The sequence below is a fragment of the Salvelinus fontinalis genome, chromosome 38 (genome assembly GCF_029448725.1).
Source record: "Salvelinus fontinalis isolate EN_2023a chromosome 38, ASM2944872v1, whole genome shotgun sequence".
NCBI classification, from domain to species: Eukaryota; Metazoa; Chordata; class Actinopteri; order Salmoniformes; family Salmonidae; genus Salvelinus; species Salvelinus fontinalis.
Genome location: NC_074702.1, coordinates 35,706,585 through 35,728,907, shown reverse-complemented (window position 1 = coordinate 35,728,907; position 22,323 = coordinate 35,706,585). Strand labels below are relative to the sequence as shown.

At 47.1% G+C, this 22,323-nt stretch overlaps 1 protein-coding gene across 1 annotated transcript; it reads right to left on the bottom strand.

Annotated features, from left to right (window-relative positions):
• Positions 1 to 8,700: 8,700 nt before the first annotated feature.
• Positions 8,701 to 21,499, bottom strand: LOC129837641 (solute carrier family 45 member 4-like). Its single transcript, XM_055903958.1, has 6 exons — positions 20,365 to 21,499; positions 19,904 to 20,083; positions 18,156 to 19,318; positions 14,764 to 14,863; positions 12,587 to 12,798; positions 8,701 to 12,192 (listed from the first exon to the last, which is right to left on the bottom strand). The coding sequence occupies exons 1-6, from the start codon at positions 20,642 to 20,644 to the stop codon at positions 11,806 to 11,808; spliced, it is 2,322 nt and encodes a 773-aa protein (XP_055759933.1). The 5' UTR covers positions 20,645 to 21,499; the 3' UTR covers positions 8,701 to 11,805.
• Between the last annotated feature and the right edge of the window lie 824 nt (positions 21,500 to 22,323).

The window sequence follows — 22,323 nt, the reverse complement described above, 5'->3', positions numbered from 1 at the left end:
TGGTGTCTGTATATAGCCTTGCTACTCTTTTTCCAAATGTCTTTTTACTGTTGTTTTATTTCTTTACTTACTTACCTACACACACCTTTTTTTCAAAAAGGAACTATGGCATCACCTCACCAAACAACAAAGCAGAGTTGGAGGAAATACAGCTGTAGTCATGTAAAGTACAAGCTCGTCTCCTCTGTAAAGGCAGCCACCTCAGGAGATACAAGTTAAACCAACTTTAATTGAATTTCCCTGCTTGAGGGGAATTTCTGGGCACATTGGATTCATGTGTGCTGTAGATAGAGATACCCTTCAATAGGTCACTGAAAACACTCTATTGAGGAGTGGCACAGTTCACTTTATGATGGGTGGGTGGCCTAGTGCTACTGTATTGAAAATAAATTACTTTTTAGATTTAAAAAAAAAGTAATAAAAAAAACTTAGTAACTGCACACATATCCCTTTGGCATCTACAACAGAGGTGTGATTTTCTAATGGTCCTGTCTGAAAAGCGACCTGTCACCAGTTCCCGCATAGCTGTGCATATGAGAGCAACAAGCGTTCATATTATACACATGCATCACGTCATTATAGCTGCAGAACTGAAACCATGAAATGCTTTATGTGATTTCAGCAGCTTGTGTCACAAGTCCTTTGCAGCTGTAGTCTTAACTAGACAATTAGAAGCAGCACAAAAATGAATGCGTTACAGTGAAATAGGCTCAAATCTGACACTCCTTTTGTCTGCTCAATCCCCTTATCTCCCCATTTTCCCAGCCTGTTCAGTACTGTTTGACTGACATACAATGCATTAAGTTTCCATTGATGAATTGGTGTCTCTGGAAAACTTGGCAACATTGATTACCTCCGCATTCTTTCCATACAAGCCAGACTGAAAGAGCCAAGATACCTTTATAGGCCAAGAGCATGTGATGATCAAATTCCATGTTGTGTGTCAATCAATAGCTACCGTGCATACATCACTGTCAAAGCATATTCATGTTGTCGTAAAATATAGAAGGTAGCTCAGCTACATATAAAAATATAAATTGTCAAAACAGAAAGTTAGTCTTTAACTCATTTACTTCAAATGCAAAGTAATGATCTTCACCAACCTGTTGGTCCTTCGGTAATCCACGATCACGGGCCAAAGTCACTGAAATTCGTTTGAATGAATTTGTAGCCACCGAAAGAGACAATCAAAACACCTTTGTAAACAATGCAGTTGAATTGACCTTCCCAGAAAATGCTGTTATCAGTCTGACAGCGATTAACAGCGTGATGCTTCCTGCTTTCAGAAAGGATACAAAATCATGCGCACTGGAAAAATGCAGATGCTCCTACTTTTGTAAAGAATTCAAAACCTTGTGCATTCTAATTTGCTGTCGTAGAAGTTAAGAAGCTGCATTGCCTACTTAACAAAAGTGCGATATTAAATTATGTCAGAAGACTCATTCGGTTTCTCTATCGACTCTGTTATAGTGCCATCTAGTGAGCAATTTGCAACATTGTAACAATGCAACAACACTCAATTTAAATGTAGTGTTTTAACAAAGTCGCAATAAAGGTATAAAGATTCCGCTTCTTCAAAGGCAACCACTGCTGGTTATTTTAATTACAGTTGCACACATTTGGGGAGGGTTAGCATTTTGATATGTAAAGGTGCATTCATTACCTATCCTCCATTTGTACACAAATACCCTGTTAATTAACAGTGTTAGGGTCAGCAGGTTAGTTATCAGGGTCAGAAGGTTAGTTATCAGGGTCAGCAGGTTAGTTATCAGGGTCAGAAGGTTAGTTATCAGGGTCAGCCGGTTAGTTATCAGGGTCAGAAGGTTAGTTATCAGGGTCAGCAGGTTAGTTATCAGGGTCAGCAGGTTAGTTATCAGGGTCAGCAGGTTAGTTGTTATCAGGGTTAGCCAGTTAGTTAACAGGGTCAGCAGGTTAGTTATCAGGGTCAGAAGGTTAGTTATCAGGGTCAGCAGGTTAGTTATCAGGGTCAGAAGGTTAGTTATCAGGGTCAGCAGGTTAGTTAACAGGGTCAGCAGGTTAGTTATCAGGGTCAGCAGGTTAGTTAACAGGGTCAGCAGGTTAGTTATCAGGGTCAGCAAGTTAGTTATCAGGGTCAGCAGGTTAGTTGTTATCAGGGTCAGCAAGTTAGTTATCAGGGTCAGCAGGTTAGTTGTTATCAGGGTTAGCCAGTTAGTTAACAGGGTCAGCAGGTTAGTTGTTATCAGGGTCAGCAGGTTAGTTGTTAACAGGGTCAGCAGGTTAGTTAACAGGGTCAGGAGGTTAGTTGTTATCAGGGTCAGCAGGTTAGTTGTTAACAGGGTCAGCAGGTTAGTTGTTATCAGGGTCAGCAGGTTAGTTGTTATCAGGGTCAGCAGGTTAGTTGGTAACAGGGTTAGCAGGTTAGTTGTTATCGGGGTCAGCAGGTTAGTTGTTATCAGGGTCAGCAGGTTAGTTGTTATCAGGGTCAGCAGGTTAGTTGGTAACAGGGTTAGCAGGTTAGTTGTTATCAGGGTCAGCAGGTTAGTTGTTAACAGGGTCAGCAGGTTAGTTGTTAACAGGGTCAGCAGGTTAGTTGTTATCAGGGTCAGCAGGTTAGTTGTTATCAGGGTCAGCAGGTTAGTTGTTAACAGGGTCAGCAGGTTAGTTAACAGGGTCAGCAGGTTAGTTATCAGGGTCAGCAGGTTAGTTGTTAACAGGGTTAGCAGGTTAGTTAACAGGGTCAGCAGGTTAGTTGTTATCAGGTTCAGCAGGTTAGTTGTTAACAGGGTTAGCAGGTTAGTTGCTAACATGGTTAGCAGGTTAGTTGTTAACAGGGTCAGCAGGTTAGTTGTTAACAGGGTTAGCAGGTTAGTTGTTAACAGGGTTAGCAGGTTAGTTGCTAACAGGGTCAGCAGCTTTGTTGTTAACAGGGTTAGCAGGTTAGTTGTTATCAGGGTCAGCAGGTTAGTTATCAGTGTCAGCAGGTTAGTTGTTATCAGGGTCAGCAGGTTAGTTGTTATCAGGGTCAGCAGGTTAGTTGTTATCAGGGTCAGCAGGTTAGTTGTTATCAGGGTCAGCAGGTTAGTTGTTATCAGGGTCAGCAGGTTAGTTGTTATCAGGGTCAGCAGGTTAGTTGTTATCAGGGTCAGCAGGTTAGTTGTTAACAGGATCAGGAGGTTAGTTGTTATCAGGGTCAGCAGGTTAGTTGTTAACAGGGTCAGCAGGTTAGTTGTTATCAGGGTCAGCAGGTTAGTTGTTATCAGGGTCAGCAGGTTAGTTGTTAACAGGGTCAGCAGGTTAGTTGTTATCAGGGTCAGCAGGTTAGTTGTTATCAGGGTCAGCAGGTTAGTTGTTAACAGGGTCAGCAGGTTAGTTAACAGGGTCAGCAGGTTAGTTGTTAACAGGGTCAGCAGGTTAGTTGTTATCAGGGTTAGCAGGTTAGTTGTTATCAGGGTCAGCAGGTTAGTTGTTATCAGGGTCAGCAGGTTAGTTGTTAACAGGGTCAGCAGGTTAGTTGTTAACAGGGTCAGCAGGTTAGTTGTTAACAGGGTCAGCAGGTTAGTTGTTAACAGGGTCAGCAGGTTAGTTGTTAACAGGGTTAGCAGGTTAGTTGTTATCAGGGTCAGGAGGTTAGTTGTTAACAGGGTCAGCAGGTTAGTTGTTAACAGGGTTAGCAGGTTAGTTAACAGGGTCAGCAGGTTAGTTGTTATCAGGGTCAGCAGGTTAGTTGTTAAGAGGGTCAGCAGGTTAGTTGTTAACAGGGTCAGCAGGTTAGTTGTTAACAGGGTTAGCAGGTTAGTTGTTAACAGGGTTAGCGGGTTAGTTGCTAACAGGGTCAGCAGCTTTGTTGTTAACAGGGTTAGCAGGTTAGTTGTTATCAGGGTCAGCAGGTTAGTTATCAGGGTCATCAGGTTAGTTAACAGGGTCAGCAGGTTAGCTGTTAACAGGGTTAGCAGGTTAGTTAACAGGGTCAGCAGGTTAGTTGTTAACAGGGTCAGCAGGCTAGTTGTTATCAGGGTCAGCAGGTTAGTTGTTAACATGGTTAGCAGGTTAGTTGTTAACAGGGTTAGCGGGTTAGTTGCTAACAGGGTCAGCAGCTTTGTTGTTAACAGGGTTAGCAGGTTAGTTGTTATCAGGGTCAGCAGGTTAGTTATCAGGGTCAGCAGGTTAGTTGTTATCAGGGTCAGCAGGTTAGTTGTTATCAGGGTCAGCAGGTTAGTTGTTATCAGGGTCAGCAGGTTAGTTGTTAACAGGGTCAGCAGGTTAGTTGTTATCAGGGTCAGCAGGTTAGTTATTATCAGGGTCAGCAGGTTAGTTGTTAACAGGGTCAGCAGGTTAGTTAACAGGGTCAGCAGGTTAGTTGTTATCAGGGTCAGCAGGTTAGTTGGTAACAGGGTCAGCAGGTTAGTTGTCATCAGGGTCAGCAGGTTAGTTGTTAACAGGGTTAGCAGGTTAGTTGTTATCAGGGTCAGCAGGTTAGTTGTTATCAGGGTCAGCAGGTTAGTTGTTAACAGGGTCAGCAGGTTAGTTAACAGGGTCAGCAGGTTAGTTGTTATCAGGGTCAGCAGGTTAGTTGTTAACAGGGTCAGCAGGTTAGTTGTTAACATGGTTAGCAGGTTAGTTGTTAACAGGGTTAGCGGGTTAGTTGCTAACAGGGTCAGCAGCTTTGTTGTTAACAGGGTTAGCAGGTTAGTTGTTATCAGGGTCAGGAGGTTAGTTGTTATCAGGGTTAGCAGGTTAGTTATCAGGGTCAGCAGGTTAGTTGTTATCAGGATCAGCAGGTTAGTTGTTATCAGGGTCAGCAGGTTAGTTGTTATCAGGGTTAGCAGGTTAGTTGTTATCAGGGTCAGCAGGTTAGTTGTTAACAGGGTCAGCAGGTTAGTTGTTAACAGGGTTAGCAGGTTAGTTGTTATCAGGGTCAGGAGGTTAGTTGTTAACAGGGTCAGCAGGTTAGTTGTTATCAGGGTCAGCAGGTTAGTTAACAGGGTCAGCAGGTTAGTTGTTAACAGGGTTAGCAGGTTAGTTAACAGGGTCAGCAGGTTAGTTGTTATCAGGGTCAGCAGGTTAGTTGTTAACAGGATCAGCAGGTTAGTTATCAGGGTCAGCAGGTTAGTTAACAGGGTCAGCAGGTTAGTTGTTATCAGGGTCAGCAGGTTAGTTGTTATCAGGGTCAGCAGGTTAGTTGTTAACAGGTTTAGCAGGTTAGTTAACAGGGTCAGCAGGTTAGTTGTTATCAGGGTCAGCAGGTTAGTTGTTAACAGGGTCAGCAGGTTAGTTAACAGGGTCAGCAGGTTAGTTGTTATCAGGGTCAGCAGGTTAGTTGTTATCAGGGTCAGCAGGTTAGTTGTTAACAGGTTTAGCAGGTTAGGGGTCAGCAGGTTAGTTGTTATCAGGGTCAGCAGGTTAGTTATCAGGGTCAGCAGGTTAGTTAACAGGGTCAGCAGGTTAGTTGTTATCAGGGTCAGCAGGTTAGTTGTTATCAGGGTCAGCAGGTTAGTTGTTAACAGGTTTAGCAGGTTAGTTAACAGGGTCAGCAGGTTAGTTGTTATCAGGGTCAGCAGGTTAGTTGTTAACAGGGTCAGCAGGTTAGTTAACAGGGTCAGCAGGTTAGTTGTTATCAGGGTCAGCAGGTTAGTTGTTATCAGGGTCAGCAGGTTAGTTGTTAACAGGTTTAGCAGGTTAGGGGTCAGCAGGTTAGTTGTTAACAGGGTCAGCAGGTTAGTTGTTAACAGGGTTAGCAGGTTAGTTGTTATCAGGGTCAGGAGGTTAGTTGTTAACAGGATCAGGAGGTTAGTTGTTATCAGGGTCAGCAGGTTAGTTGTTAACAGGGTCAGCAGGTTAGTTGTTATCAGGGTCAGCAGGTTAGTTGTTATCAGGGTCAGCAGGTTAGTTGTTAACAGGGTCAGCAGGTTAGTTGTTATCAGGGTCAGCAGGTTAGTTGTTATCAGGGTCAGCAGGTTAGTTGTTAACAGGGTCAGCAGGTTAGTTAACAGGGTCAGCAGGTTAGTTGTTAACAGGGTCAGCAGGTTAGTTGTTATCAGGGTTAGCAGGTTAGTTGTTATCAGGGTCAGCAGGTTAGTTGTTATCAGGGTCAGCAGGTTAGTTGTTAACAGGGTCAGCAGGTTAGTTGTTAACAGGGTCAGCAGGTTAGTTGTTAACAGGGTCAGCAGGTTAGTTGTTAACAGGGTCAGCAGGTTAGTTGTTAACAGGGTTAGCAGGTTAGTTGTTATCAGGGTCAGGAGGTTAGTTGTTAACAGGGTCAGCAGGTTAGTTGTTAACAGGGTTAGCAGGTTAGTTAACAGGGTCAGCAGGTTAGTTGTTATCAGGGTCAGCAGGTTAGTTGTTAAGAGGGTCAGCAGGTTAGTTGTTAACAGGGTCAGCAGGTTAGTTGTTAACAGGGTTAGCAGGTTAGTTGTTAACAGGGTTAGCGGGTTAGTTGCTAACAGGGTCAGCAGCTTTGTTGTTAACAGGGTTAGCAGGTTAGTTGTTATCAGGGTCAGCAGGTTAGTTATCAGGGTCATCAGGTTAGTTAACAGGGTCAGCAGGTTAGCTGTTAACAGGGTTAGCAGGTTAGTTAACAGGGTCAGCAGGTTAGTTGTTAACAGGGTCAGCAGGCTAGTTGTTATCAGGGTCAGCAGGTTAGTTGTTAACATGGTTAGCAGGTTAGTTGTTAACAGGGTTAGCGGGTTAGTTGCTAACAGGGTCAGCAGCTTTGTTGTTAACAGGGTTAGCAGGTTAGTTGTTATCAGGGTCAGCAGGTTAGTTATCAGGGTCAGCAGGTTAGTTGTTATCAGGGTCAGCAGGTTAGTTGTTATCAGGGTCAGCAGGTTAGTTGTTATCAGGGTCAGCAGGTTAGTTGTTAACAGGGTCAGCAGGTTAGTTGTTATCAGGGTCAGCAGGTTAGTTATTATCAGGGTCAGCAGGTTAGTTGTTAACAGGGTCAGCAGGTTAGTTAACAGGGTCAGCAGGTTAGTTGTTATCAGGGTCAGCAGGTTAGTTGGTAACAGGGTCAGCAGGTTAGTTGTCATCAGGGTCAGCAGGTTAGTTGTTAACAGGGTTAGCAGGTTAGTTGTTATCAGGGTCAGCAGGTTAGTTGTTATCAGGGTCAGCAGGTTAGTTGTTAACAGGGTCAGCAGGTTAGTTAACAGGGTCAGCAGGTTAGTTGTTATCAGGGTCAGCAGGTTAGTTGTTAACAGGGTCAGCAGGTTAGTTGTTAACATGGTTAGCAGGTTAGTTGTTAACAGGGTTAGCGGGTTAGTTGCTAACAGGGTCAGCAGCTTTGTTGTTAACAGGGTTAGCAGGTTAGTTGTTATCAGGGTCAGGAGGTTAGTTGTTATCAGGGTTAGCAGGTTAGTTATCAGGGTCAGCAGGTTAGTTGTTATCAGGATCAGCAGGTTAGTTGTTATCAGGGTCAGCAGGTTAGTTGTTATCAGGGTTAGCAGGTTAGTTGTTATCAGGGTCAGCAGGTTAGTTGTTAACAGGGTCAGCAGGTTAGTTGTTAACAGGGTTAGCAGGTTAGTTGTTATCAGGGTCAGGAGGTTAGTTGTTAACAGGGTCAGCAGGTTAGTTGTTATCAGGGTCAGCAGGTTAGTTAACAGGGTCAGCAGGTTAGTTGTTAACAGGGTTAGCAGGTTAGTTAACAGGGTCAGCAGGTTAGTTGTTATCAGGGTCAGCAGGTTAGTTGTTAACAGGATCAGCAGGTTAGTTATCAGGGTCAGCAGGTTAGTTAACAGGGTCAGCAGGTTAGTTGTTATCAGGGTCAGCAGGTTAGTTGTTATCAGGGTCAGCAGGTTAGTTGTTAACAGGTTTAGCAGGTTAGGGGTCAGCAGGTTAGTTGTTATCAGGGTCAGCAGGTTAGTTGTTAACAGGGTCAGCAGGTTAGTTAACAGGGTCAGCAGGTTAGTTGTTATCAGGGTCAGCAGGTTAGTTGTTATCAGGGTCAGCAGGTTAGTTGTTAACAGGTTTAGCAGGTTAGGGGTCAGCAGGTTAGTTGTTATCAGGGTCAGCAGGTTAGTTGTTAACAGGATCAGCAGGTTAGTTATCAGGGTCAGCAGCAGGGTCAGCAGCAGAAGGGAATATAACATTTCCACTTTGACAAAATCTTTGCTCGACTTTGAAACCAAAATGTTGAGATAATTTATATTATAAAGATTGATACTTGAGTGTGACCAATTTAATTTCTAATTTGCACACATTCCCAAACTAAAACTATTCACAACCAGTTAGACATTTATATTTTCCCCATTACAACCAAACCTCAAATTACAGCAGTTGACAAGAAAACTTTACCAAAAAGTTCATTTTCCCACTTTCTAGCGCCAGATGTTTCTGCTGGCTGTGATGATGAATCCTCTTCATTTGAGAACACCTCCAAAACGCTTTGCAACAGGACACTTTTTTATTGGATAAATTCAGGTAGGTCCGTCCCCGTTTCCGCCTTTACTTCCATTTGGTTCCTAGTGAATACAACCCTGGCTATCTACCACCTCGCGTAGATGGAACAACTCCTAAACCCAACACTCTGGGCTTGGGAACACCTTCTAGGCCCACACAGCTCATTAGATGTACATGCCCCGTAGGACTCTAGTCAAAAGTAGCACACTACATAGAGAATAGGGTGCCGTTTGGGACTTAATCTCTATATAGATTTCTCAACCGATTTGCATGAATGTTCTGCCAGATAAATAATGACACACACACTGTCCTCTCTTAAAGTTCTTAAAGTTTATTGTGCAGCTTTTGCAGTTGTTAAATGTAAAAACATACAGAGCAATATCCTTTCTTATACGTTACCCTGTGGAACAGATGGTTCAGAACAGAGGGCTACTCACTGTAGCACAGTACAGTGTAGGGTTTCTTCAATGCTGGATGGGCCCAAAGGCATCTTATGATCATAGACCATTTTTAATGACTAGTTGTAGTATGAAATCTAGTATTCTTCCATGCAGCATACTATAATCGAGGTTTACAACATTTTCCCTTTTCAAAATATTGATATGTGTTAGAATGTAAGCATCATCACTTCAGGATTTGATTATCTTAAGGCTGATAACGTTTCTCCAACTCTGTCATGTAAACAGTAGGCTATAGGCCACTCAACCCAGTAAATGGCAAATATGACCTACAAAAAGGAACGTCCTGAATGGTTCTTTGGACTTTTGGTGTAACCTGGACATCATATTGTCTGTGCTGTATAATAGCCCTGAGTGTTTTCATGATATACATGTCAATAGACAGAAGAAAGAGAGTTAGTGAAGGGTGTTTATAACAGGTAATGTATCCTCTGTGGCATACTGAGGTCACAGTAAGAGACCGACTCCTATATTGTTCTGAACTGGATCCTCTGTGGCATACTGAGGTCACAGTAAGAGACCGACTCCTATATTGTTCTGAACTGGATTCTCTGTGGCTGCAGCATCTTTAGTGAGGTCATAGTAAGAGAGACTCCTATATTGTTTTGAACTGGAACCTCTGTGGCTGCAGCATCTTTAGTGAGGTCACAGTAACAGAGACTCCTATATTATTTTGAACTGGATCCTCTGTGGCTGCAGCATCTTTAGTGAGGTCATAGTAAGAGAGACTCCTATACTGTTCTGAATTGGATCCTCTGTGGCTGCAGCATCTTTAGTGAGGTCATAGTAAGAGAGACTCCTATACTGTTCTGAATTGGATCCTCTGTGGCTGCAGCATCTTTAGTGAGGTCATTGTAAGAGAGACTCCTATACTGTTCTGAACTGGATCCTCTGTGGCTGCAGCATCTTTAATGAGGTCATAGTAACAGAGACTCCTATACTGTTCTGAACTGGATCCTCTGTGGCTGCAGCATCTTTAATGAGGTCATAGTAACAGAGACTCCTATACTGTTCTGAACTGGATCCTCTGTGGCTGCAGCATCTTTAATGAGGTCATAGTAACAGAGACTCCTATACTGTTCTGAACTGGATCCTCTGTGGCTGCAGCATCTTTAATGAGGTCATAGTAACAGAGACTCCTATACTGTTCTGAACTGGATCCTCTGTGGCTGCAGCATCTTTAATGAGGTCATAGTAACAGACTCCTATATTGTTCTGAACTGGATCCTCTGTGGCTGCAGCATCTTTAGTGAGGTCACAGTAACATAGGGACTCCTATACTGTTCTGAACTGGATCCTCTGTGGCTGCAGCATCTTTAGTGAGGTCACAGTAACATAGGGACTCCTATACTGTTCTGAACTGGATCCTCTGTGGCTGCAGCATCTTTAATGAGGTCATAGTAACAGAGACTCCTATACTGTTCTGAACTGGATCCTCTGTGGCTGCAGCATCTTTAATGAGGTCATAGTAACAGAGACTCCTATATTGTTCTGAACTGGATCCTCTGTGGCTGCAGCATCTTTAGTGAGGTCATAGTAACAGAGACTCCTATACTGTTCTGAACTGGATCCTCTGTGGCTGCAGCATCTTTAATGAGGTCATAGTAACAGAGACTCCTATACTGTTCTGAACTGGATCCTCTGTGGCTGCAGCATCTTTAATGAGGTCATAGTAACAGAGACTCCTATACTGTTCTGAACTGGATCCTCTGTGGCTGCAGCATCTTTAGTGAGGTCATAGTAACAGAGACTCCTATACTGTTCTGAACTGGATCCTCTGTGGCTGCAGCATCTTTAATGAGGTCATAGTAAGAGAGACTCCTATACTGTTCTGAACTGGATCTTCTGTGGCTGCAGCATCTTTAGTGAGGTCACAGTAACATAGGGACTCCTATAGCATTCCGTCTGTGGGGAAACTAAGTTTGCTCTAAAAAAGTTGATCGGTCACTCAAACCATTTTGTACAATCACAAAATAATATCAATAAAACATGTTCTCAATTTAGAAATGGAGTGAAAATATTCACGTGCAGTCTAAACAACCATCTACAGAAAAAGTCCAAATCACGTTTAAGAAAGAGAGTCCAGCATTAGATCCCATGAGTAAAGAAGAGAGTCCAGCATTAGATCCCATGAGTAAAGAAGAGAGTCCAGCATTAGATCCCATGAGTAAAGAAGAGAGTCCAGCATTAGATCCCATGAGTAAAAAAAGAGAGTCCAGCATTAGATCCCATGAGTAAAAAAAGAGAGTCCAGCATTAGATCCCATGAGTAAAAAAAGAGAGCCCAGCATTAGATCCCATGAGTAAAAAAAGAGTCCCGTATTAGATCCCATGAGTAAAGAAGAGAGTCCAGCATTAGATCCCATGAGTAAAGAAGAGAGTCTAGCATTAGATCCCATGAGTAAAAAAAGAGTCCCGTATTAGATCCCATGAGTAAAGAAGAGAGTCCAGCATTAGATCCCATGAGTAAAAAAAGAGTCCCGTATTAGATCCCATGAGTAAAGAAGAGAGTCCAGCATTAGATCCCATGAGTAAAGAAGAGAGTCCAGCATTAGATCCTGTGTATGAGGTGGATACGGAGTCTGATATTGCTTCCTGCAGGCCTTTCAAACTGTGAATGAGTCCCAAATGGCACCCTATTCCCTATTTAGTGCACATCATTTGACCAGAGCCTTATGGACCCAGGTAAAAAGTGCACTATAAAAGGGAGTAGGGTGCTATTTGGGACGCATATCAGTGAAACCACAAACATTAGAACCCCACGAGGAAAAGAAAAACAGCCATATGTCAAGAAATGCACAACGTGTATATTGGAACAGTCCATCCCACTGGAACTCATGTGACTAGTGAGTGTTAAGGTTTGGTCACTGTCTTTCTTCACTAGATATCTGTGCAGATTAAAAGGAGACAAAGAGAGGAAGCCACTTTATGACTATTGAGATGCAGTATTTTGTCCTTGCCCCTCTTCTTCTTTGTTAAATAGTGGACTCGTAGTTTGTCGTGCTGCTGCTGCCCTTAGGTGACATTTTGAGAAGGACTACTGGCTCCTGCATACTGCTACCACTAGGGCCTGCTTCTGGGGCCACCAGGGCCGGAGCCCCATCCTCTCCATACCCCTCCTGGTCCTGCGTAGTGGTGGGAGTGGAGGAGTCTGGGTAGATGACCAGGAAGGTGGCGGTGAGGAAGCCCAGGAAGGAGCCTCCAGAGGCCATCATTGGGATGACCCGCACGCTGCCCACCACGTCCACCACCGTGCTCAGCGCAGACGCCACCAGGATCTGGGCAATATACACCTGGCACGACAGTATGGCACAGTCAATGCCGAAGCCTCGTCGCGACTTCCCCGGACTGTGGTGGATGTACTGCGGTAAAGACAGAGGGATTTCTTTTTACTAATCCCTCACATCAGTCCAAAGATTGGAACTAGGTAATAGCCTAACTCAATTATCATCACATTGGCCTAGAATGAGCAACATCATATCCATATAAAGTCATTTTTATTAACAATATGACCAGTTTGAAAGTGTACATCCAGCTAATTTTACAACTGTGGGAAACATGGGAGTCAACATGTGCCAGCATCCCCGTGGAACACTTGACACCTTGCAAAGTCCATAGCCCCACATATTGAGGTTGTTCTGAGGGCAAAGGGGGGGGGGGGGGGGGGGGGGGCTGCAACTCAATATTAGGAAGGTGTTCCTAATGTTTTGTACACTCAGTGTATAGTGATCTATGGTATTCCACAGTGATCCTCACCTGCTTGTTCTCGTGGTACTGGCCCAGCAGAGCGTAGGGACAGTAGGAGATACTCATGGAGATGATGCCCATGGTGCTGATCATCACCATGGCAACGTAGACGTTAGGGTAGATGGCCATGACGGCGGTTCCCAGGGAGAAGCTCAGAGTACCCAGGATGTAGATGACCTTAATGCTCAGGTCGTAGTTGTCCAGGTACTTCTGGAGCACAGCTGTCAACAAATACAACATAATTGAGTTGGCACAAATGAGTTGCATTAAGTAGCATGTACTTAGTACTCACTATACTGGTTGTGAGTCAAGTCCTCACTCTTTGATATACACGTTGCTGTCCACACTGTGTCCACGTTGCTGTCCACACTGTGTCCACGTTGCTGTCCACGTTGCTGTCCACACTGTGTCCACGTTGCTGTCCACACTGTGTCCACGTTGCTGTCCACACTGTGTCCACGTTGCTGTCCACACTGTGTCCACGTTGCTGTCCACACTGTGTCCACGTTGCTGTCCACACTGTGTCCACGTTGCTGTCCACACTGTGTCCACGTTGCTGTCCACACTGTGTCCACGTTGCTGTCCACACTGTGTCCACGTTGCTGTCCACACTGTGTCCACGTTGCTGTCCACACTGTGTCCACGTTGCTGTCCACACTGTGTCCACGTTGCTGTCCACACTGTACACACTGTACACGTTGCTGTCCACACTGTACACGTTGCTGTCCACGTTGCTGTCCACACTGTACACGTTGCTGTCCACACTGTACACGTTGCTGTCCACGTTGCTGTCCACACTGTACACGTTGCTGTCCACGTTAATGTCCACACTGTACACGTTGCTGTCCACACTGTACACGTTGCTGTCCACGTTGCTGTCCACACTGTACACGTTGCTGTCCACACTGTACACGTTGCTGTCCACGTTGCTGTCCACACTGTACACGTTGCTGTCCACGTTAATGTCCACACTGTACACGTTGCTGTCCACACTGTACACGTTGCTGTCCACACTGTACACGTTGCTGTCCACGTTGCTGTACACGTTGCTGTCCACGTTGCTGTCCACACTGTACACGTTGCTGTCCACACTGTACACGTTGCTGTCCACGTTGCTGTACACGTTGCTGTACACGTTGCTGTCCACACTGTACACGTTGCTGTCCACGTTGCTGTACACGTTGCTGTACACGTTGCTGTCCACGTTGTTGTCCACACTGTACACACGTTGTTGTCCACACTGTACACACGTTGTTGTCCACACTGTACACGTTGCTGTCCACGTTGCTGTACACGTTGCTGTCCACGTTGCTGTACACGTTGCTGTCCACGTTGCTGTACACGTTGCTGTCCACGTTGCTGTACACGTTGCTGTCCACGTTGTTGTCCACACTGTACACACGTTGCTGTCCACACTGTACACGTTGCTGTCCACACTGTACACGTTGCTGTACACGTTGCTGTCCACACTGTACACGTTGCTGTCCACGTTGCTGTCCACACTGTCCACGTTGCTGTCCACACTGTACACGTTGCTGTCCACACTGTACACGTTGCTGTCCACACTGTCCACGTTGCTGTCCACGTTGCTGTCCACGTTGCTGTCCACACTGTACACGTTGCTGTCCACACTGTACACGTTGCTGTCCACACTGTACACGTTGCTGTCCACACTGTACACGTTGCTGTCCACACTGTACACGTTGCTGTCCACACTGTACACGTTGCTGTCCACACTGTACACGTTGCTGTCCACACTGTACACGTTGCTGTCCACACTGTACACGTTGCTGTCCACACTGTACACGTTGCTGTCCACACTGTACACGTTGCTGTCCACACTGTACACGTTGCTGTCCACACTGTACACGTTGCTGTCCACACTGTACACGTTGCTGTCCACACTGTACACGTTGCTGTCCACACTGTACACGTTGCTGTCCACACTGTACACGTTGCTGTCCACACTGTACACGTTGCTGTCCACACTGTACACGTTGCTGTCCACACTGTACACGTTGCTGTCCACACTGTACACGTTGCTGTCCACACTGTACACGTTGCTGTCCACACTGTACACGTTGCTGTCCACACTGTACACGTTGCTGTCCACACTGTACACGTTGCTGTCCACACTGTACACGTTGCTGTCCACACTGTGTATTTCTCTAAGGAGTAGGACCTACCTGAGCAGACTGCAGCGGTAGCAGCATAGACAACCAGTCCCCAGCAGCCCATCTGGACTCCTTTATGGTAGTGCTGCAGTTCAGTGGAGTTAGCAGGAGCCTAGATAGAGAAGACAGAAGTACAGAAAGTCCAGAAACTCCTAAAGCAATTTGCACCACAGAATTGTGCATATTATCAGATTTAACATTTTGTCCCATTAAAAACATTACATTGGCATTTAAAATAACTTGAGCCCTTATCAGTAGACCTAGTGATTCTCAGAGGGTTCTCCGTCCTGCAGAGGAGAAACAGAGACCTAGTGATTCTCAGAGGGTTCCCTGTCCTGCAGAGGGGGGACAGAGACCTAGTGATTCTCAGAGGGTTCCCTGTCCTGCAGAGGAGAAACAGAGACCCAGTGATTCTCAGAGGGTTCCCTGTCCTGCAGAGGAGAAACAGAGACCTAGTGATTCTCAGAGGGTTCCCTGTCCTGCAGAGGAGAAACAGAGACCTAGTGATTCTCAGAGGGTTCCCTGTCCTGCAGAGGGGGGACAGAGACCTAGTGATTCTCAGAGGGTTCCCTATCCTGCAGAGGGGGGACAGAGACCTAGTGATTCTCAGAGGGTTCCCTATCCTGCAGAGGGGGGACAGAGACCTAGTGATTCTCAGAGGGTTCCCTGTCCTGCAGAGGGGGGACAGAGACCTAGTGATTCTCAGAGGGTTCCCTATCCTGCAGAGAGGGGACAGAGACCTAGTGATTCTCAGAGGGTTCCCTATCCTGCAGAGGGGGGACAGAGACCTAGTGATTCTCAGAGGGTTCCCTATCCTGCAGAGGGGGGACAGAGACCTAGTGATTCTCAGAGGGTTCCCTGTCCTGCAGAGGGGGGACAGAGACCTAGTGATTCTCAGAGGGTTCCCCGTCCTGCAGAGGAGAAACAGAGACCTAGTGATTCTCAGAGGGTTCCCTGTCCTGCAGAGAGGGGACAGAGACCTAGTGATTCTCAGAGGGTTCCCTATCCTGCAGAGGGGGGACAGAGACCTAGTGATTCTCAGAGGGTTCCCCGTCCTGCAGAGGAGAAACAGAGACCTAGTGATTCTCAGAGGGTTCCCTGTCCTGCAGAGGGGGGACAGAGACCTAGTGATTCTCAGAGGGTTCCCTGTCCTGCAGAGGGGGGACAGAGACCTAGTGATTCTCAGAGGGTTCCTCGTCCTGCAGAGGAGAAACAGAGACCTAGTGATTCTCAGAGGGTTCCCTGTCCTGCAGAGAGGGGACAGAGACCTAGTGATTCTCAGAGGGTTCCCTATCCTGCAGAGGGGGGACAGAGACCTAGTGATTCTCAGAGGGTTCCCTGTCCTGCAGAGGGGGGACAGAGACCTAGTGATTCTCAGAGGGTTCCTCGTCCTGCAGAGGAGAAACAGAGACCTAGTGATTCTCAGAGGGTTCCCTGTCCTGCAGAGAGGGGACAGAGACCTAGTGATTCTCAGAGGGTTCCCTATCCTGCAGAGGGGGGACAGAGACCTAGTGATTCTCAGAGGGTTCCCTGTCCTGCAGAGGGGGGACAGAGACCTAGTGATTCTCAGAGGGTTCCCCGTCCTGCAGAGGAGAAACAGAGACCTAGTGATTCTCAGAGGGTTCCCTGTCCTGCAGAGAGGGGACAGAGACCTAGTGATTCTCAGAGAGTTCCCTGTCCTGCAGAGGAGAAACAGAGACCTAGTGATTCTCAGAGGGTTCCCTGTCCTGCAGAGGGGGGACAGAGACCTAGTGATTCTCAGAGGGTTCCCTGTCCTGCAGAGGGGGGACAGAGACCTAGTGATTCTCAGAGGGTACCCTGTCCTGCAGAGGGGGGACAGAGACCTAGTGATTCTCAGAGGGTTCCCTGTCCTGCAGAAGGGGGACAAAGACCTAGTGATTCTCAGAGGGTTCCCTATCCTGCAGAGGAGAAACAGAGACCTAGTGATTCTCAGAGGGTTCCCCGTCCTGCAGAGGAGAAACAGAGACCTAGTGATTCTCAGAGGGTTCCCTGTCCTGCAGAGGAGAAACAGAGACCTAGTGATTCTCAGAGGGTTCCCTGTCCTGCAGAGGGGGGACAGAGACCTAGTGATTCTCAGAGGGTTCCCTGTCCTGCAGAAGGGGGACAAAGACCTAGTGATTCTCAGAGGGTTCCCCGTCCTGCAGAGGAGAAACAGAGACCTAGTGATTCTCAGAGGGTTCCCCGTCCTACAGAGGAGAAACAGAGACCTAGCGATTCTCAGAGGGTTCCCTGTCCTGCAGAGGAGAAACAGAGACATAGTGATTCTCAGAGGGTTCCCTGTCCTGCAGAGAGGGGACAGAGACCTAGTGATTCTCAGAGGGTTCCCTGTCCTGCAGAGGGGGGACAGAGACCTAGTGATTCTCAGAGGGTTTCCCGTCCTGCAGAGGAGAAACAGAGACCTAGTGATTCTCAGAGGGTTCCCCGTCCTACAGAGGAGAAACAGAGACCTAGTGATTCTCAGAGGGTTCCCCGTCCTACAGAGGAGAAACAGAGACCTAGTGATTCTCAGAGGGTTCCCTATCCTGCAGAGGGGGGACAGAGACCTAGTGATTCTCAGAGGGTTCCCTGTCCTGCAGAGGGGGGACAGAGACCTAGTGATTCTCAGAGGGTTCCCTATCCTGCAGAGGGGGGACAGAGACCTAGTGATTCTCAGAGGGTTCCCTGTCCTGCAGAGGAGAAACAGAGACCTAGTGATTCTCAGAGGGTTCCCCGTCCTGCAGAGGGGGGACAGAGACCTAGTGATTCTCAGAGGGTTCCCTGTCCTGCAGAGGGGGGACAGAGACCTAGTGATTCTCAGAGGGTTCCCTGTCCTGCAGAGGAGAAACAGAGACCTAGTGATTCTCAGAGGGTTCCCTGTCCTGCAGAGGAGAAACAGAGACCTAGTGATTCTCAGAGGGTTCCCTGTCCTGCAGAGGAGAAACAGAGACCTAGTGATTCTCAGAGGGTTCCCTGTCCTGCAGAGGGGGGGACAGAGACCTAGTGATTCTCAGAGGGTTCCCTGTCCTGCAGAGGAGAAACAGAGACCTAGTGATTCTCAGAGGGTTCCCTGTCCTGCAGAGGGGGGACAGAGACCTAGTGATTCTCAGAGGGTTCCCTGTCCTGCAGAGGGGGGACAGAGACCTAGTGATTCTCAGAGGGTTCCCTGTCCTGCAGAGGCGAAACAGAGACCTAGTGATTCTCAGAGGGTTCCCTGTCCTGCAGAGGGGGGACAGAGAATATGAAAGAAGAGTAGTAAGAGAAGGAAGGAAAACAGGAACAGTAGATTATTGAGGAAAGATGGACAAATAAAAGAAGAGTTCTCATTCTCTTACTGAAATAAACTACAAACTATAATGAACTACAATAAACAATGAATTACAATGGAGGACTGGACAGGTTCTTACTGTGGGTTCTCCATCATAGATGACCTGTCCCATGAAGTCTGTGTAGAAGACTGCCTCAGCGATGATGGAGAACCAGGTGAGGAGATGACAGACGCAGAGCCTCAGCAGCTGGGGGGGCATCTTCAGCATGGACAGCCACAGCAGCTTGACCGTGGTGCCCTCCTCGTCCCCGTCGTCACTCTCAGAGTCACTGCTGGACAGTGTGGTGCTGCTCTGCTGGAGCTCCCTCCTCTGCTGCCGCCGCTGCATGTGCTCGTAGATGTCGTTCATGCTCTGCGAGGTCTTGATGCGGAGGTTGGCGCCGGCCGGATTACCCATGGTGTTTCTGCGGTGGCGGTATCGTGCTGAACCCACGCGGCCATAGTAAGAGAATGTAAATGACGGCTGGCGGTAGAAGGTGTGGGGGAAGCGGCGTGCCCCGGCAGTGGCGCTGGTGTTGGACGGCCTCAGGCCTGGCATACGGCCCTGGCTGTTGGCCCCGTGGGCCGTGTGGTTGGAGGGGACGGCCGGGACCACTGAGGCCCCGTTGAGGCACTTGGCTCCCTGGTTGGTCTGGTTGTTGAGCAACATGTGCTCCCTGCTGTAGTAGGGGGAGGGGTCCTGGTGGAAGAGGGGCAGCTGGCGGTCTGCCTGAGCCTCGGGCTGGGGGACTTCCTGGTCCTGGATGCCCCATCTACTGTAGTGTCTCTGAGGGGTGCCAGGGTAGAAATCTTGGGGGTAGTCCTGAAAGATGGAGGGCTCAATGTCTGCCAGGAAATGACCGTCCTGGTCCAGGTCTGAGTCCAGCTCGATGGTGGCGTCAGGCATGGCCAGCACCGAGTCGCTCTTACTCCTCACCCTGTCCACGTTGATGAAGAGCTCTCTCTCTGACTGGGTGTCCTCCTCTCCTATAACATCCAGCTGAGGTATACTACGAGGCCCCGCCAAGCCCCCCTTCAGTTTCCCTGAGGAGGACAGGCTATCGGAGTCTCCCTCTCCCGGAGTGTCACCACGAGCCTCAAAACTCTCCTCCTTGATACTGAACATGTGTAGAATCACAGATATGGTGAAGATGACGGCAGCAAACACAAACAGGATCTGCTCCTGGGACTTGAAGGCCGTGCCCAGGATGGTGCTGGTCCAGTCCAAGCCACCCAGCACGTAGCCAACCGCTCCTCCCAGCCCTGCCAAATACACAATGTCAAAACAATGTTAGAGTTAGCCACTTTATGAGTTGTTCGGTGCTCAAAATACCAATGATAAAGGAGTTCTTATGTTTTTGTTTATTCCCCTCAGGGAATCATCACGTGAGCAACCGTGACCAATAAAAGTAAAGATTGTATTTGTTTAGAGGGGGCGCCATGTGACCTCACATTCCAAACATGTAGCTCCACCAATCATACACACCGGCTTCAACATGAAATCACATTAAAACTGAATCAAGACATGACTGATAGCTCTTTTAACGTAACATTGAGCAATAATAACTGTTAGTGGATTTGGCATTCACCCCCCCAGTTACATAGAGATCAAGTGTCTTAGTGTCCTCTCCTCCTGTCCTCTCCCTGCCTCCTCCTCCTCCTCCTCCTAACATCAGATGAAGTGCAGAAAGAGGACAGGATATGAGGAGAGGAAATGCGCTTGTAGGGTTTTTAAATTCTCTTCTTCCTTCCCTCCCGAATGTTTGAGGAGGTGAGGAGGAGAGGACACAAGGAATCAAGGACAGACTATTGAGAAGGAGCCAATACAACTACGGCAGCATAGTGTACCTGCAGAGAAGGCATGTATGTTGAGGGCCATGTCCTGCTCCTCTGTGTCGGCTACATCCAACAGGTAGGCTCTGATAGGCCCATCTGAGGCGTCTGCACTGAAGTCCAGTAGAACCACACCCAGCACGGTCAGCACTATCCCAATGGGCTGACTGCTGGGAACGTCCCCAAGGGCTAATCCTAGAGCACACAGAATAATGCATTCTATTTATTTAGCATAGCGCTTTCATTAAAGAATCATTTTACAATACAGAAAACATGAGCTTCTAAGGGAGTTTCAGATTTCCAATACATGATGATTAAATAGTGCCCATTCCCTTTATAGGGCACTACTTTTGACCACAGCCCACAGGACTCTATGGCTCTGGTCTAAAGTAGTGAACTTTATAAGGAATAGGGTTCCATTTGGAACTCAGACAGTTTTGAGGGAGGTACTAAGTACCAATGGGTACTAGGCTCACCTAGGAGGGACCCATTGAGAAATAGAGAAACGCCCAGTAACACCCCCACACAGAGTGCCAGGATGAAGGGTCTCCTGCGGCCCCATTTCAGGGTGCAGCGGTCGCTGGCTGAGCCAATGAGAGGGGTGAGGATGAGGCCCAGGATGGGACTAAGAAACCATGTCAGGCTGTAGTACTGCTTTGGAAGTCCTGAGAAAAACAGAAAAACAACTTCAATCAACATGCTTAAGTCTTTGGCCACAGAGAGACTGATCACAGATTGAATCGTATTAGCATTCATCAAATATTAGTTTGTCAAAAGTTCAACATCTTTTGCCCGCAGCCTAAAGGGCGTTCTTTACAGAACCACAGCTTTTAGTCAACAACGCTGAATCACATTTTAGTCATTCCATAGTCACTAGCAGGTTTGGTGAGGCATAGATCAAATCTGGCTGTGTCAGGTGAGGTGAAAGGAGGTTTGTGGGTAGCTGGAACCATCTCAATGTACCACGCTCCACTCTGATGTACTGTAGACCTTGGCTTGGAACTAGGCTGTTTTACTGAGCTTTATACTGCTGATGCTCTACTTCAGTAGTCCTACACATTAATCAACAGTCACTGTACATCTCCCACTAGAATGTGTGTTAGAGATAAAAGGAAAAGAAGTGGATGTGTTTCTACAAGCCGGTTGTTCATTAACCTAGATAAGAGCCCTCACGCAAGACACAACTTGCTGCAAGAACTATGGAAACAAACTGACAATCTTCATCTCTGTGATACTTCTCTCTGTAGGAACGCTACAATGATATAGGCCTCACGTAGCTATGGCAACAACAGAACAGACAGTGAAACTGGAAACATAATAAATGGCAGCTTTCCATCCTCTTTCAAATGCCAGGTAGTGCACGTTAGAATGTGTTCAGAAAGGGTTAAAAGCGTAGCCTGTTGGTTTATGGAGTGGAATGCCCTGAATGTGACCTAGTCTGTTGGTTTATGGAGTGGAATGCCCTGAATGTGACCTAGTCTGTTGGTTTATGGAGTGGAATGCCCTGAATGTGACCTAGTCTGTTGGTTTATGGAGTGGAATGCCCTGAATGTGACCTAGTCTGTTGGTTTATGGAGTGGAATGCCCTGAATGTGACCTAGTCTGTTGGTTTATGGAGTGGAATGCCCTGAATGTGACCTAGTCTGTTGGTTTATGGAGTGGAATGCCCTGAATGTGACCTAGTCTGTTGGTTTATGGAGTGGAATGCCCTGAATGTGACCTAGTCTGTTGGTTGATGGAGTGGAATGCCCTGAATGTGACCTAGTCTGTTGGTTGATGGAGTGGAATGCCCTGAATGTGACCTAGTCTGTTGGTTGATGGAGTGGAATGCCCTGAATGTGACCTAGTCTGTTGGTTGATGGAGTGGAATGCCCTGAATGTGACCTAGTCTGTTGGTTTATGGAGTGGAATGCCCTGAATGTGACCTAGTCTGTTGGTTTATGGAGTGGAATGCCCTGAATGTGACCTAGTCTGTTGGTTTATGGAGTGGAATGCCCTGAATGTGACCTAGTCTGTTGGTTTATGGAGTGGAATGCCCTGAATGTGACCTAGTCTGTTGGTTTATGGAGTGGAATGCCCTGAATGTGACCTAGTCTGTTGGTTGATGGAGTGGAATGCCCTGAATGTGACCTAGTCTGTTGGTTGATGGAGTGGAATGCCCTGAATGTGACCTAGTCTGTTGGTTTATGGAGTGGAATGCCCTGAATGTGACCTAGTCTGTTGGTTTATGGAGTGGAATGCCCTGAATGTGACCTAGCCTGTTGGTTTATGGAGTGGAATGCCCTGAATGTGACCTAGCCTGTTGGTTTATGGAGTGGAATGCCCTGAATGTGACCTAGCCTGTTGGTTTATGGAGTGGAATGCCCTGAATGTGACCTAGCCTGTTGGTTTATGGAGTGGAATGCCCTGAATGTGACCTAGTCTGTAGCTCTCTG